Below are 17,937 nucleotides of genomic sequence, written 5' to 3' on the forward strand. Positions count from 1 at the left end.
AAAATAACAGAGCCTACAACAATATCTGAAAAACAAAGAAGATCCAAAAAGATAAGATGACATAGATTATCCTCAGTTTAAGGAAGATGTGTAATCCTCTTTCCTGCAACAGCTAGCTCCTGACCTACTGAAATCAGAAATAATTCATTTATATTGAAGTGATTCATCACTTCACAAAAAGACCATCAGCCAACATCTCTGAACTTACACCAAGATGGTCTCTGATCTTAGGGATAAAGATGACTCTTATTATCTGGACAAACAAAAGACGTTTTTAGCTTGTTTTAAGGTCACATCATATTTGTTGCTCTCCTTTCTCCCCTCTGCTTGAGAATTTGGGCTCAGGCTAAGAGAAAATATTCACAGTACTAAAAAACTTTCAGTAGTGAAGGAGTGATTGTCTTTCCTATAAAACTAACCTTGGGAAGGGAGTATATCTTTTAAAAACAGATAGCTGAAAGACCATTAGCAAAAAATTACCAAAATGACACTGGACAATGAATTATTTCTATGAATTTTATTTCTTGGAAATGCTTTTGATTGCTTTGAAATATTTCTGTCTGTTTACACACACACACACACACAGAGTTTTTTATGTATGTATTCTTTAATTTTTACAGGGAATCTAAGTAAGTCAGTGTTAAATGTTGTAGAATCATGCACAAAACAAAGCAAATAATGCAAATGGAATTACTTCTGCTTTAACTCATTGCAGATAATTGCTTTTGCCTTTCAATGCGTTTGAACAAATGTTATGTTTTATTTACATATGGACTGGAAGAGAACATTTATGCTGGATTTTGATACAAACACAGAGAAGACTGACAGAAGAGCTCATTACTTTTGGGCCAAAGACTGGGCTTCATTCATATTATATTCTGCTAAGAAATATTAAACTAATTATTCAGATCCTAAATTTCAAAGGGTCTGAGCATCCATAGCTTCCATAAACTTCCATAGGAGATGTTTGTGTTCAGTACCTCCGAAGACTAGGTCATCACTGTCTGATTTACATGCAATCCTCATTAAAACTGTGGGCCTGATTCTCATGTACATGAGGCCCTTTTCTTCTGCTCTGGGAATGCAAAGGGCCTTGTGGGGTAATTTTACATCCACTTCAAGGTCTCCTTCCACTATTAGGGTAGTGCAAAATGGCCTCAGTGTAAATGAGGAAGTAGTAACCTTAAAAATGTGAAAATTTAAAATCAAAAGTTAAATAAAAGATACATGTAGTAACATTAACTCACTCCATCTTGCACATCCTGTGTATAGTTTTGATCGGTAATTAAACTGCCAAATACTAGATCTAAATGATTACATATGTGCTGTGTGACAAAGAGAAAGTTACTGAGAACCTTAACTTTCTCATTTCCCAACTTTTAAAGTTAGAACTGTATTAATATAAGCCCTCTTCCCACAATTACATACACCAGGGGTTCTCAACGTGTTTCTTTCTGAGGCACCCGCAACATGCTATAAAAGCGCCACGGCCCACCTGCGCCACAACAAATGGTTTTCTGCGTATAAAAGCAAGGACCGGCATCATGGGGTAGCAAGCAGTGTAACTTCCTGGGGCCCCATGCCACAGGGGCCCCCCAGGAAGCAAAGTTACTCAGGCTTCAGCTACAATCCCAGGTGGAAGGACTCAGGGCCCCAGGCTTCAGCCCCATGCAGTGGGACTTTAGCTTTCTGCCCTGGGCCCCAGTGAGTTTAACACTGGCCGCTTGCCCTGAAACCTGCTCGTGGCCCCAGACCACTGGTTCAGAACCACTGGCATACACAGTATATATCGTATACACCAAACTGGTTAGGAAGATTTTTCCTGATCTTTTCCCATCCTACTGTCCCATTCACCCATGCCCAAACACACATACAGAGTGCTAGACCAACAGCTGGGAAAACATGGAAAAATCTCCATTCTCACACTAGTAAATTCCAGTTCTCAGTATGTATACTAACTCCTATGCTACTGAATAAACGATGAATTTCTTCAAAACTTAAAGGGGCTGGTAGACAGGGGTAGGAAAGTCAAGCCAGAACCTTATTCTATGATGGCCTTGACACAAGAGAAAATTAACATTCTGAGCTGAACTAACTGAAAACTTTTAACAATTATAAGCATAAATAATTTAGCTGTATTTTCAGTAAGCTCAACAGAATGCACACTAAGAATGTTTACTTCAAATTTCATACAATTCCATTTGTATATAGGTTTGACATCTGTTGCTAATGATATCAAATTATTGATTGTTCACTTTCTTATATTTATTTAAACATTAACTATATACTCTGCAACCTGATGATTTTCTTCTTTATTTTCCCAGAGGACTTTTTTATTTTTGCATTGCTTTAGTCATATTTACTTTGATCTTCCAGAGTGTATAATTATTTTACTGTTTATTTATTTCCATGAGAAAGGGGAAAAAAAGTTTGACCTAGGAGATCTATCTATATGTGGCAATTTGTAACAGAATCACATAGCTTATGTTTAGGAAATCATGGTTTTGATTAAGAAGCAACCATTTAGTTCCCACTGTTTTATTAAAACGGACATTAGCAGATAATAGGAAACACATTTAAATACCGTAGACTGCATTTAGTTTGCAACGTCAAAAGTAATTTAGAAGCCCCTTTCTATTTGCATTTACCACAGTGCATGTGATTTTTTTTCCCGCTTGTTTGGGTTTTTGTTTGTTTGTTTGTTTTGTTTTTTTACATTCTACTAACCAAATCTGGCCTTGGATATGTATGTGCTGGTCCCAATGCCTCACAGTGATATCCAAGGGCAAAATTTGACCCTAAAAGCTAACTGTTGCTTATATCCAGTTTTTTAAAAAACAGAACTTTTTACTTCTTATTAAAAGAGATGTGTGGCTATGTATATTTACAAACTCACTAATTTCACATATGAAATGAGTTCTACTGTACAAACCACCAACTGTGAAGTAGAAATGAAATTATAACAAAGAAATGGAGATGTGAAATTAAAAGCACCAAACTAAGTGCAGAAATCTTCCCTTTCAGAAGGTGCTAGAGATTATTGCAATGAAGTTACATAGCTGTTTATTTTCCATACCCAACTGTACCTGTCATGGATCTTTTGTTTTCCCTCCCACTCGTTTGGTTGATGAATCAACACCACTTGAACTGTTTTACAGCAGCTTGTGTTTACTTCACACATACCTTAACCTTCTCTTTTTTCCTCCTACTAACACACACATACTCTTCCAAACAGCAACGACTAGCTGAATCTCTTTAAATAGTGCACATACACAGTTATCTGGCAAACTCTTTAGGTTTGGGTCCTTGACCTCTTGATTGAAATCAAGGTCTCGCTCTGCTTTTACTGCACTTAATGATTTAACTGTGCACTTACTAACAAAAAAAAAGAAAGAGCTTGAAGAACTGAATGCTCTAAGAAAGGAAGAAAGTGGAAGATGTGGTGTGCTAGAAACACTTGGGAGTCTGAAGTGGCAACACTGAGAACCACTACAGTTAAGGGTTTCCAGTGTCTTTGGAGCTGGCATTACACCCTAGCCTGATGAAATAGCAAACCCATAGCTTTTCTCCTGCAACAGAGAGTAAAGCGATCTACTAAATGACCTTGAAGCTCTTTGATTCCTTTGATTTGTTTCAGCCAAGAGCACTTTAAAAAAAAATCTTTTTACTAAGAGTCATTTAGAGAAAAGAAAACAGTTCTGAGTCACATGATGGTAATTTAGAGTGAGAAGGAACTATTCAATTCATCCTGCACAATGGTAAATATTAACGACATAGTAAATGTTTAAATCAAAATTTGCAGATGACCCCTGTGTAATTTTACAAGATGAAAAGATGTGTATCTTAATTTTCTTACGTACTTCATTTACAGTTTTACTTCAACTATTTTAAAATCTTCCACAGACATTTTTAACCTAAAACATAATCGCTCTTGTTAGGGCAAATATCACTGTTGCACACAACAGAGCTCTGATTTTTATACGTATATCTTCCATACTCCATGCACACATGTAACCACACTACAGTTAATGGGAAATAGGCACATAAATCAAAGGGAAAACAGATCCCTCAGTGTTTGCCCTGATATCTTATGCAAGATACAAATATTCTCAATTCTAAAAGAAGCTTCCTTATTACATTACGATGATGGGTTTATATTTTGCCTTAAATGAATTCAATAGCAGCCTTCCACATCTTATATGCTCTACTTTTTAAGAGCAAAAAACTGCAGACGCTTTTTTAAAAGATTTGAGTTACACGAATAAGTATACATTTGGTATATTCACATCTTAAGAAGTTATGGGCACCACAAGGGAGTCCCGACCCAAGCTTTGTGAATCTGACACAAGCCCTTTCTGGCTGGTGAAAAAAATGCTTGAGCTTCTGGTGCAAGTCATGCCTGAAATAGCCAATGCATTCCAATTCAGGGAAGGAATCTTCCCTTCCAGAGACCGACACTGAAGAAACCCTCCCTCTTTGATACACTGGTTCACGCCAACTACTGCTTGGTGTCAAACGTTCTGTTTCTGAGCAAACTCACAGAGAATCTAGCCACAGGTCAATTACAAACATCTAATTTAAACTAATATCCAGTCCCCAAAATCTGGATTTAGGCCAGGCCATGATCAGAAACAGCTTTAGTGCCACCAACGATCTCCTGCAATAAATGGATGGTGAGCAGACATCCATTCTCATCTTCTTTGACCCGTCTGCAACATTTGACATTGTTGACTACAAGATACTGCTGTCTAGCCTGAGAGAGATGGCAGAGGTCCACTGGAATGTGCTAAAATGGTTTGAGTCCTTCCTGCAGGGACACATCCAAACCATGCTGGTGGGAAACTATGCCTCCACCACTAGACCCCTCATTTGTTGAGTCCCACAAGGGTCAATTCTTTCTCCATGCCTTTTCAACATCTATATGCAGCCAGTAGGTGAAATGAACACAAGACACAGACTTAAGTGAGAGACATATGTAATGACATACAGCTTTACCTTTCCTATAAGAAATATGAACAGAAGCATGACCAATGCATTGGCTGTCAAACTAATGATCCATCAAGCCACATATCCTGTCTTCTGACAGTGACCAGTACCAGATGCTTCAGAGGGAATTAAAAGAACATGATCCATCACCTGTCATCCACTCCCAGCTTCTTGCAGATGGAGGTTCAGGGACACCTAAAGCATGGAGTAGAGTCACTGACCATCTTGGCTAATAGACACTGATGGACCTATCCTCCATGAACTTATCTAATTCTTTTGTGAACCCAGTTATACTTTTGGCCTTCTCAACATCCCTGGCAACATGTTCTACAGATTGACTGTGCATTGTGTGAAGAAATTCTTACATATGTTTGTTTTAAACCTGCTGCCTATTAATTTCATTGGGCGATCCCTAGTTCCTGTGTTTTGTGAAGGAGTAAATAAAACACTTCCTTATTCACTTTCTCCACACCATTCATGATTTTACATAGCTCTAACATATCCCCCTTAGTCATATATTTTCTAAGCTGAACAGTGTTTTAACCTCTCCTCGTACAGAAGTTGTTCCATACCCCTAATCATTTGTGTTGTCCTCTGAACCTTTTCCAATTCTAATGTATCTTTTTTGAGGTGGGGTGACCAGAACTGCATGCAGTATTCAGTGTGTGGGCGTACAATGAATTTATATAGTGGCACTGTGATATTTTCTGTCTTATTACTTATCTCTTCCCAAAGGGTTCCTAACATCATTAGCTTTTTTGACTGCTGCTGCACATTGAGTGGATGTTTCTAGAGAACTATCCATGATGACTCTAAGGTCTCTTTCCTAAGTGGTAACAGCTAATTTAGACTCCATCATTTTGTATGTATAGTTAGGATGAGAGGACCTTTCCTCTTATCCCATGACTGCTTACTTTGCTTAAGAGCCTTTGGTGAGGGACCCTGTTGAAGACTTCTGAAAGTCCAGGTACATTATATTGACTGGATCACCCTTGTCCACATGCTTGTAGACACCCTCAAAAGAATTATAATAGAATGGTGAGCATGATTTCCCTTTACAAAAGCCATGTTGATTCTTCCCCAACATATTATGCTTTATCTATGTGTTTGATCATTCTGTTCTTTACTATAGTTTCAACCAATTAGCCCTGTAGTGAAGTTAGTCTTACTAGACTGTACTTGCCAGGATTACCTCTGGAGTCTTATTTAAAAAATTGGTGTTACATATCACCAAGATGGCCCAGTGCTTGAATGAAATCAGCTGGTGGATGAAGAGCAGTTGGTTGGAGCTGAACCCAAGCAAAACAAAGGGATATGCTAGTGGGCAGAGGAAAGCATTTTGAAGAGTTTGCAGTAACTATGCAATTCCTTTAGCTGAAGACACACACCTACAAGTGGTCAATCAGTCTGTAGTTTAGGAGTACTCTTGGATTCTTTGCCGACATTTAACTCTCACATACCAGTGTTCATTTCCAGTTAGCTAGAAGACTCCAACCCATCCTGGCAGATGATAAGCTAGCCTTGGTTATACATATCTATATCACCCACCATCTGGACTAAAATAATGTGATATACCTGGGCAGGAAGCCATCAGTCCTTAGGAAACTCTAACTAAAACAAAACACTGCAATGTATCTTCTTAGCAACCACAAGCTATCATGAGCACATCAAACCTGTCCTCTGCTCTCTCTCCACTGGCTTCCCAAAGAATATCAAGTCAAATTTAAGGTCTAAGACCTTATCTTCATGGTCCTCAATGGCCTGAACCCAGCATATCTAAAAAAGAGACTCAAGTTCTTAGATGAAGACTCTGGCCAACAAGTCCACTCTTCAGGCAAAATAGAACTTTCTACCATAAGGGCAAATCTAGCCTGTGCAGAAGACATAATGCTCGGGGTTGGTCCGAGATTGCGGAACAAAGAACCATCACAAACCTCACACCTCCCCTTCAAATACAAGGTGCACTTCTTCAGCCATACTTTGTCTCACACAAATACATAGCAGCATGTGTATTTAAAAGAAAACTCCACCAAAACAAAACATTGCATTGTACACACAATTCTCCCCCTGAGGAAAGGACAAGAGAAAGAACAAATTACCAATGACAGATGTTAGTAACGTCACGTAATGCGCTGCTGGAAGACACTCAGTCATTATGGCAACAAGGGCGTTATAAGAACCTACATAAAATAATGTTCCTGTATGAGACATTAGTATTTCACCAACTAACATAATTCCATTTCATATCATAAAAATAATGAGCCACTTTCAGTTTGGTACAAATGGGAATAGTTGGGATGAATTTAGCCCAGTGTCTCCAAGCAACTTGGTCTCAAATGCACTGCTACTACCTAAATTCCAGGAATGCCAATACACTTAACCATATTTAAACAGAAAGCGAGGACACATTTAACTTAGGAAGACAGATTTTTAGTTTTCATAAATAAAATATGATGAAGGCGATTTACATAGCAATTTAACTTTACAATCCAGATCTTCTAGAGCAGATTTTTTTCCAAGATGTTTTAGTTTTCTTACATACACACAGTTGATCCTTTCAATGCAATTACAGTCTAAAATGTGACGTAACTCGCATGTTTTCTTTAAAAATCTTTCCTTTCACACCATCCTTGTTCATAATGCACTGGATTTAATTTCCAGTGTGCTACAACTGTGCCCTCTTTGCGGACAAATTCGCTAATATTATTAAGGCTTATCATCACCCTTACTTAAAACAAAATTTCAAAACAGTCAAACACAGTTCATTGGCTTGGAAATTAACAATAACTGAAGTTAATTTACCTTTAATCTTCTTGTACTTCTTATACCATCTTCCAAACTCCTGGCACTTGGTTGCTGATACATTGGCATAGTATGTGCTATTTACAATGGATGAAATCATACTCTGGAAGTAGAGGAAGACAGAAAGTGTGTTAAAAAATAATGAAAACTCTTTTCCAGAGCTAGTCAATGACATGCAAGCTCACATTGATCACCCATTTGTGCCTTCAAAACCTAATGCAGTCACTGTGAAGGACTCAAAATTGGCTGTATTTCCCACTCTACATCCCCAGACATGATTACTCTTGTTCACGAATAATGCAAACAAGATGCTGTTTGAACCAAGACTCCTCTCTCCAGCTCCTGCTGACTTGTCATTTTAATTTATACTTGTGATGTCACCGAATCTTCATACTAAAAGCACAACTAGAGGCAGTGACACGTTGGGGGACACACACATTAGACACAAGGGGTAAGAAGAATTGTGATTTAGGAACCAGATTCTAAAGGTAAGCTTAGCATGCATAATCCAAATAATGCTTTTCAGCTGCTTCTCTTCTGCTTTCAGCTGCAACAAGACCACACAGCCAAGAACTGGAGAACATCCGTGCTACTCGCTGCAGAACAACAGTTAGGCAAATAAGTTAAATTAATATAATTTATAGAAACGTGTGATTAGCTGCTGTGTGAAAAATCACTCAACAGAAAAATTAATAGTGCTATTCAGAGCAGATTAAACTAAATACACTACAGTTTCAAAGTAACCAAGGGCCACAACAAAATGTGGTACAGCTGAAAGATTCAAAGTACTTCACCACCATCCCCACCCTTTGCAGGTATCCTCTGGCAACTACTGCTACAATGCAACTGGAAGATAGTAGGTAGAGTGCTCTGCAGCACCTGACACACACAAAAATATTTTACATTTGGGGCACCTTTGGCCGTATGGTGGAACATAGTTTTGTTACGGGTACTTGTCTCAGTTTTAGAGAGTAAATAATTGTTAATAACTTTTAAACTCTTCCAGAGCTGAATCATTCCATTATTAGATCTATACTCACACATTCACTCTAAAGCCCAAGAAGTTTAACAAGATGTGTGAGCCAAAGCACCCTTTCTTGAAATCACATTTTTTATGCCTACAGTCATGCCAGGTTTCAGAGAAATGTTGGCACCTGTTATGACACTTCTGCACAGTAGAAGAGATTAGAGAGATAGCATGACCTCAAAGCAATTGCAAGCTATTTACCACAGCTTCCCGCTCTGGCACACAGGCCCCTCTAGGCTCATGTGTAAAATGGGGTCTTATCCATGGCTGTTAAACTACTAGCTAGGCTCACTTCTGGCTTACTCCACTTTTACAGTGTTTTAAAAAAAATCCCATCCTATTCTAGATCAATTCTGTATTTATTCAGCCCAGTCTGCTACTCTGTTGCAACCTCAAAAGATTCCAGTTTTCCTGACCCCTTGAGTTTTGGGGGTATTAGGAGGTTGAGAAGAATTTACTTGAGAGAGACTTAAGGAAGATTGGATGCTACAGATTAGTTTCCGTCTTTGAGGCATGAATTAACTTTAAACACAGAGGTTCCTCTTCCCTTTCACTTTCACATTTCCACTAAGCTGCAGTATGGGGGATTCAAAGTAGCTATGAAATAAGAGCTGGGAATTTTTTTTTTAAATGTATGTTCTAATCGCCAAAACTCAGCTTCAATTTTCTAATTAAAATTCATATTTTGAGACCTACACCTAGTACCATAACAAGTCAGCAGCACCTCCTTCCCTATGAACCCTTGCTTGTTCCTGAGGAAACAGGAGAATTTTGAGGGCATAACAGAGTGGAAACTTCAGCTGGAAGAAGCAGCTCTAAAGAGCTTATTTTTCCAGCAGGTTTTTCTTTAAGCTCTCACAGCTCTACAATAAATGGGCATTACTAAGATTATAGCTGTGGTGGTTCTGAGGAAGAAAAATGGGGCAGAAATTCCTTTTCCTACCCCTGGTGGGTGGACAGCTTCATTACATCCACGTGGAAAGAAAGCTGGCATCTGCCTGATAATGTACACTAGAACTAGCAGAGGATTCATATAAACAAGATATAATGTCGTAAGTTAAAATAAAAGGAGAAAACTATGGAATGGAAACAAAAACCACCAACCCACAACAAGGAAATGAAGTTTATACAAGTATGCAAAATACATGAACAATACTGGAATGATTAGCACAGTACCCTGCTTAACTGGGATTTATTTGTCTGAACAGCAGCCTTATGCTAAGGGCGGCTAAGCTGCAAATACATAATACACCTAGCAGGAGAAACAGAACAATTGTAAATCAAAGCCAATGATTACACTGCCCATTAGTGGCAATCAAAATCTCCATCTGGGCTGCAAGAAGAGCTCATACACCAAGAACAAGAGCTGGAGCATAGTACTGGTGAGAAAAAAAAGCCCCTTTCCACTTCTATACAGAGGGAAACTCAATGCACTGTGAACACATTATTAAACAGCAGCATTTACTCCTCAGTTGGACTCCTAGGAGACAGCTCTGTAATTTGCCGCTGTCAATAATATATTAACCACAAGAGGGTTGTAATGACATTTCACATTTGGTGCGGTATTTTTTTAAAACTGATTTGGGAGAAGGAATTGTATTCAAGGCAAATTCAGATAATGGCAATAGACAGCTCCTATACAACCGTCCACTGTATCTTTTACATTTTGGGAGCCATGACAACAGAGGTTACAACTTTTTGTGGTTCTAATGCAAGAAATGTATTCATTATGGTCCAGCTTCTGGAGTTCATCGCCATTCAGCAAATCACTTAAGCACATGCCTAAAGGTAAGCATGTGCAAATGCCTTGCTGAATTAGAACCCACAAAAGGATGTCTCTGTACCTTTATTCTCTGTATAATCACCAGGATAGAAATTCTTTCTCCTACAGTTCTGCCATCAGTAGTCTTGCTAATGTATGTCAGGATGAGTTCATAGAGAGGTAAGCCAACTGCCATATTCCCATATGAAAACTGATGGAAAACATCCCTAAACAGTGAACGAATGCCACCACATAACATGGCTCACTGTTCAGTTATACTGGATAGTGGTACAGGTCAGGTGCACTGGGACACACAGGATTGAAGACCAGTCTTCCTCCACCTGAGAGTTGCAGGTATCTCATCTCATTTCACTTCTTGAAATGTAATTTTGATATGCTAGTTTTGTTACCATCAGCCAAAGAGCCCCAACCTACTTGCTGGAACCTTCGCTAGCCAATCAATTTCTCCTTTTGCAGTGTCCATTCTATATATAAAGGCAAACCCTTAAAGTGTTGTTCTACTCCAGGGGTGGCCAACCTGTGGCTCCGGAGCCGCATGCGGCTCTTCAGAGGTTAATATGCGGCTCCTTGCATAGGCGCTGACTCCAGGGCTGGAACTACAGATGCCAACTTTCCAATGTGCTGGGGGGAGGGGAGGGCTCACTGCTCAACCCCTGGCTCTCCCACAGGCCCTTCCCCCACTCCTCAAGGTCCCTGCCCCTTCCCCCAACCCTGCCATGCCCTCACTCCTCCCACCCCACCCTCACCCACACCCCCGAGCCTCCAGCACACGCAAAACAGCTGATTGCAGGAGATATGGGGAGGAGGGGGAGGCACTGACTGGTGGGGCTGCCAACGGGCGGGAGGCACTGGGGGCTGGAGAAGGGGAACTGATGGGGGGCTGCTGATGAATTACTGAGGCTCTTTGGCAATGTACATTGGTAAATTCTGGCTCCTTCTCAGGCTCAGGTTGGCCACCCCTGTTCTACTCTGTAAAAGTAAACACCTTCTTATGCAACACATCCACTCTTGTATTCAGAGTCACTTCAGTAAGCAATGTGTTTAGCATTTAAGGGTTGTTCGTTTATTTTTTGGACGGAAGGGGGAAGAGGTTAACTATAAAAGACATTTTTTCATGTTTTAAAAAGACAATATAAAGCAATATATTAACAGCTCTACCTCTGTTCTAGTGAAGTTTTTTTGTCAGGTAATATGAATCACTGGATATTGGCTTTTTTGGTGGTGCAGAAGGGTGCTCAGCTAACCTTGCCAACTTTATACAAGTCTTCATGTAAGAAATTTGAACTAGAGCTCAGATTCATCGGGAGTCCGAACTGTGGTTATGTCCTCACTGCAAGTGACAAAGTTGTACTGCATAAAGTTTCTCTCTCTCTCTATTAACACACACACACACACACACACACACACTTTTGTTGTGTTTTCCTAGAAACTGGCACCACACTGATGAGAGTCATATACATTTCTTTGTAATCAGAGACTGATGAAAACTGTGTGTGTCCCTAAAGTATGCTGCAGGCTTCTACCAGTGAGGATAAGCTGCTGTTGCAATACAGAGTGTTGAGTGGTGGTACAAAATTTGGAGAGGATATATATGGAGAACTTGGGGTCCCTTTGAAGTTGAGGTCACAAACCAGCTGATCTCCTTCCAACAACACATCACGAATAGTGCACCACAATTAAAGAGTAAAGAGATAATTTCCCAAGTGGATTGAAATTTCTCCTTTTTAATTTAAAAAAAAAAGGATTAAACATTTCTGGAATTTTTTCTTGTAAACACCTTGCTAAACAGTTCCTGGCTTTGGATTTTATAAAGCTGGATCCTCTAGTACAGGTAGAAGCACTGACCTGGGAGAGAGGGCATTCTTTGGCTAATGTGCTCTGATTCATCTCTTTAAGCAGTTCCTTTAAGGCATTGCGGACTGTGGCATGGTTCCACTGCTCTGCTGGCAAGTCTTCCAACTTTGAACAACTGCGAAAAAAGAAAGCAGAAAAATCAGACGGAAACATCACCAGCAAGGAAACCTGCTCTCTTTGTGCAACCATAAATCTTTGTGAAGACATCCCCACTTTACAGTCCTGTGCTCAGACCTTTCTTTAAAGTGCATCTTTTTTTTTCTCATCCCCATTCCCCCCAACGAGACATATGCTGCAACTAAGAGAATTACACCACATGCCAGAAATCCTAGCTAAGCCTACATAAGTGATGTAACATGTGTGCCTAGCCATTTCCTTTGGGGCCTGAAGGAGTGCAAAGTGCTCTGCTTAATGCAGGCCACACAAATGACTGGGAAAGGCAGCCTCTTAGGCACAGATAGATGCTCCTGCTGGAATAGAAAAAAAATTACACAACACGCTTAAGTAGTGAGAGACGCCCTCATTCTGGAGGGGCAAGGCTTTGGTCTAAAACAGAATTCTGTTCTATATTGGTATATATCCTGCCCTCACCACCATAGTATCTGAGCACCTTCCACCTGTCACGTCTTGGTCACTCTCACTCTCATTCTCTCCGCAGGTGGGGAACTGCATGCGTTTTTGTAGCGTTCTGTTTCAGGAAGGTTACATTTCAGGTGCATTTGGGTGTTGTAAGGTTGTTTGGTTTTTTTTAAGTATCCACGCTCTGTGTTTGTATTAGAATAGGCAAGGTCAAAGAAATGTGCCTTGCAATCAGTGAGGAAGGCAGGGAAGTTTGTGACAATTGTTTGTTCCTGGGGGACTTTGTTTCAGTCTCAGACTGACCCATGAAACCGTTCTGTCTCCTGCACAGATGAGCTTTACTCTTATGCTAGAAAGTGCCTTTGTGCCTGAGGAGGGGAGTTGTTGACCAGAGTCTTCATCTCCGAACTTGAGGCTCCTTCAGACATGCTGGGCCCAGACCATTGACTGCCCTGGTGATAAGGACCAAGATCTTAAATTTGACTTAATCTTTGGGAGGCCAGTGCAGAGAGCAGAGGGTGGGTATGATGCTCTCACAGTAGCCCGTGTTGCTGAGGAGATGCACTGCAGCATTCTGTACTAGCTGGAGTTTCCCAAGGGCTGATGGCTTCCTGCCCAGGTATATCACGTTACTGCAGTCCAGCCAAGAGGTGACAAAGGTGTGAGTAATTGAGGCCTGGTCTTTATCCACCAGGAGGGAAAAGAGGCAACTGGAGATGACAGAGTGTTATTCATAAAAGCTGCTATGTGAGAGGTTGGTGTTGGTAAAGAATCCAAGAGTGCTCCTAAACTACAGACTGAATTGACCAATTGTGGGCACATGACTTCAGTCAAGGAGACTTAGTTGGAGACACTTTTCTCTGCCTATCAGCACACCTTCTGCCTTGCTCAGGTTCAGTTTCAGCCTGCTACTCTTCATCCATGAGCTGATCTCCTCCAAGCATTGGGGCATCCTGGTGGTCGTAGTGTGGTCATATGTGGTGAAGGACAGGTAGAGCTGTGTGTCAGCCGCATATTGTTGGTACCTGAATCCATGCTTGTGACATTATTCACAATGCTGTCTGACCATTTCACCTAGCTGCTGCATGTAGATGTTGAAAAGGACTGGAGAGAGAACTGATCTTTGTGGGACTCCACAGATGAAGGGTTTAGTGGCAGAGGTGCAGCTTCCCATCACTACTCATTGGGTGTGTTCCTCCAAAAAACATTTTAACACATTACCCAGGACTCCTACCTCCGCTCTCAGGCAAGACAGCAGTATCTTATGGTCAACAGTGTCAAATTTTGCAGAGAGGTCAAGGAGGAGGAGAATGGATGTTTGCCCCACTGAGAGCATTGCCATCAGTGGCACTAAAGCTATTTCTATACCATGTCCTGGCCTGAATCCAGATTATGCCTGGTCTGGTATATTAGCTTCAATTAGAAGAGTTTATAGTCGGCCTGTGGCTAGCTTTTCTGTGAGTTTGCTAGGTAACAAAAGATTTTACACTGAGCAATAGTTCACCAGAACTGAGCTATTAAGAGGGCAGATTTCTTCATTGTCATTCTGGGGTGGATATTCATTTAGGGTGTTTAGTGCTTCTTAAGGGGAAAAAAATATTGCCATTGATTAAGTAAGTGAGGTGGAAAGTATGCAGTGCCATAAGTTTCAAAGTACTACGCAGCTCCAGTGTAATGCATAGAGTCAACTCAACCATGCAGTACCGATTTCATGCATGCACACAAAGTGGAGCAAAACCCTCTGTTGTTTTGCAGGAGGTTTTTGCAATGGGATTTACTTGATGGTGCTCGGATACGACAGCCATGAGACTCCTAATTACGATAAAGTCAGAATGAACCTTTTCATGTGGGCCAGTTATTTCATAATACTCCACTGTTTCTTACTCCTTCCTCTAAAGCATCCTGATCACTGGACTATGGCAGATGGGCCAACTCTTTGACCTAGTGAGGTACATCCTAGGTTAAACAGAGTTTCTTAAGAACTGGGTGGGCGCTTTGCTGAGGCCATCTGGAGAATTCTCCACCCTTTTCAGTGAACAGCCCAGTAGCCTCCATCTTCTTTAAATGGGCAGGAGGGAGAAGAGAAAAAATATATAAAATAAAAAGAGTGTGCAGAATTGTCAGACAGCAGCTACCGCTTTGTCCATCTGATGTTCAAGAGTAGGAAATAGTTTAAATTACCAGATGGAGCTATAGAGGCAGGCTCTCCCCACCATGCTAGGATTGGCCACTGGAGACAAAAAAGACGGCAACAAGCTCTCTGGGCCATCCTGTCTGAGCCACAGTTAGCAAAAGTCTAGACCCTCATAACCTGAATCCTGGAAACAGATGAGGTGTTTATTTTTCACATACAATGTGCTAAGCATTTAATCAGGCCTGGAGGACCCATTAAATTAGGAGTTGGGGAAAGTTTCCCTTTAAAGGCTTCAGATCCCTCATGATTGATGGAGTCCCCCCACCCACCTACCTACCCACCCGCCCCATTCCTGCCCCCACTACACCACCCTGGCTTTACTGCTTCAAAAAATAAAATGTAAAAACAGTTGGAAGGTTCACCGAGAAAGCTGCATCGTGAAGCACCCTTCCCTTCATTTTCCTTTTCATTTCATCAAAAGCCCAGAAATTAATGAAGACAGGATGTGCTAATCTCTGTAGTAATGCTGTGATCAACGGAGCAGCTCAGAGAATAGAGGAGGACAGATGTTCAGAAACACCCACCTTTGTAATTGGATTTTCAATGTCACAACATGATAGACATCTTGTAGCATGTCGGCTACTGTCGCATCTGGTGCATCGGTCACATAACTGAGGGGGAGAGGGTTCCACCTCCCAAGTTTGATTATTCCTGGAAGGAAAAATATAATACACATCTATAAGCTGTTTATGAAACATTTTGATTATTTGCTTGGTCAGGGTGCTCAGAACCTGCCCTGAGCTTTATTGCAATCCTGAACACAAAGCTATTTCTTTCTGACAATTGAGCCTAAGTGGAGGGGAAGGAATATATTTTGAATTGTAAACAGAGAGCTGTTTACATCTTCATGTTTCTTGAATTATTATAGAGAAGTAAAGGATGCAGCCCCCCACACAGCATCACCTTTCCTCATCCCACTAAAGCCTGCACTTTCTAAGTTAAGAGAAGCTTTAAATACCCTGTTCTCCTGATTTGAAAACCTGCACAACCCTTAAGTAAATAGAAGATTTGGTTTTGAATTGAACAAGAAAATTCCTGTGTGTGGGCTCAGCACACAGTTACATCCTGACTGTGGTGCGATTCCCAGCACAAATAGCATTTGAAATCGATGAAGTCGTTAGAGTTCACTCCCAGATATGCGTTTCACCAGGCAGATGGTTGCTTTCTTTGGCAAAAAGTGACAGTGCTGTACTTGACCACAGACTGAAAATAGCACAGCTGTCTTCCAGGTCCCTGTTTATACCTCTGCTCCTTCAGTAACAGCAGCAACACCCTTTCTAGATAGGCTTGTTGCAAGAGACAGTGAGTTCACATGTGATAGTGCAAACTCTTTAGTGCAGAAACCTTCTCTTCTTTTAAATGTTTATATAGTGCCTAGCACACCCTGGGCACTACCAGAAATAATTAATAATTATTAGAAAGGATGGACTTCCAGGGAAGCCCAGAAAACAGAGAGACTTTAGGAATATAACGAGGCACAGTGCTGCCTTGTGTGGGTACACAGCATAGTGGGCAGATGTCTGCTGTTCTGCTTCACTCCATCTCCTCAGCTGGGTTACTGGCTTCCTCTTTGTTTAATCTGCTTATCGTCTCTGGGCCCAGTCCTTCAAGATACCAAACACCCTTGTTCCCACTTAAATTGACAGTACTCGAGACCTGGTCTTTGGCCCGTTCACACCCATTCAAGGCTCCAGAAGAGATCAACAAGGCAGTCTGCGAACATTATCAAAAGCAACACAGAAATGACTGTTCACAACACTGTTACCTGGTGACACCACACTATAGCATATCTATCTGCAAGCTCTCATAATAATCCAACACCTTTGTTCTAAATGGGAAGCAACAACTCATGACAACCCGGTCTATCAAGAAAACTCATTGGAAATCTTCTGAGGTGATATCATGATGCTAAAATTAACGCAGTTCCCCACATGCACCATTTTATCAACGCTGATGATGACCAAATCTGAACTTTGAGTTGCATCTAGACTTATCAAAGCTCCTGTAAAGGTGGTTATGAGACGGCAAATCAATGGCTTTGTGAAAATGGTAGCCCAGTGGTCTCCCTTACTGCATGAGATACTTGGCACAGTGCTAATACTATGGGAATATTTTCTCTGTTTCTGCATAACACTGCTAGGATAATTTTGGTACAACTACTCTCCCCACTTGTAGCATTTCAATACATGCATATAGATTTCTTGGGAAATAGATCTGCAATTGGTTCACAGCACATTTCATTACCATGTATAGACCCTGAGAGGGAAGCCAGAGTAGACCATTACCTTTGCTAGTTCAAAGTCTCAATCTGATACTCTGGTATAGACTCAGTAGCATCATTTCAAGAGTAGGTTATGAAGCTTTTGGTAAGGGTAGAATCTCGTCCACGACAAACAAAGTTAATAATTGTTGCTTGACATCCAACGCTTGAAAGTGGGGCATACACAGAACAAAAACATTTAAAATGATGCACTGTTTCAGTATTAAGATTTAACAATCTGCTGCTGAATATGCTGCAGTATAAATAGTGCCTGGACTCGGATCCAGTAAAGTAACACACAGCACTCATTCACAGTATCATATGTCTCCAGAGCTGGCTCCTCAAGCCATATTCCACTTGCCAAGGAAAGCTGTTTTTCTGAAGGGGATAGTTTACTTCATGTTATCTCTGGAGACAATAAGAAATGCACATAGTACAGCATACATTAGTCA

General features: G+C 40.8%; 1 protein-coding gene across 4 annotated transcripts in view; it reads right to left on the reverse strand.

Annotated features, from left to right (window-relative positions):
* SATB2 (SATB homeobox 2) overlaps nt 1-17,937 on the reverse strand; it is a 165,690-nt gene that overhangs the window by 74,339 nt on the left and 73,414 nt on the right. For all 4 annotated transcript variants that reach the window (XM_074967861.1, XM_074967856.1, XM_074967855.1 and 1 more), the window contains 3 exons: nt 15,750-15,876; nt 12,444-12,567; nt 7,789-7,891 (listed from right to left, as the gene is read on the reverse strand). In XM_074967861.1, the coding sequence (XP_074823962.1) occupies nt 7,789-7,891; nt 12,444-12,567; nt 15,750-15,876 (354 nt within the window). The remainder of the gene's footprint in view (nt 1-7,788; nt 7,892-12,443; nt 12,568-15,749; nt 15,877-17,937) is intronic.

Source organism: Natator depressus, chromosome 11, assembly GCF_965152275.1.
Source record: "Natator depressus isolate rNatDep1 chromosome 11, rNatDep2.hap1, whole genome shotgun sequence".
NCBI lineage: Eukaryota > Metazoa > Chordata > Testudines > Cheloniidae > Natator > Natator depressus.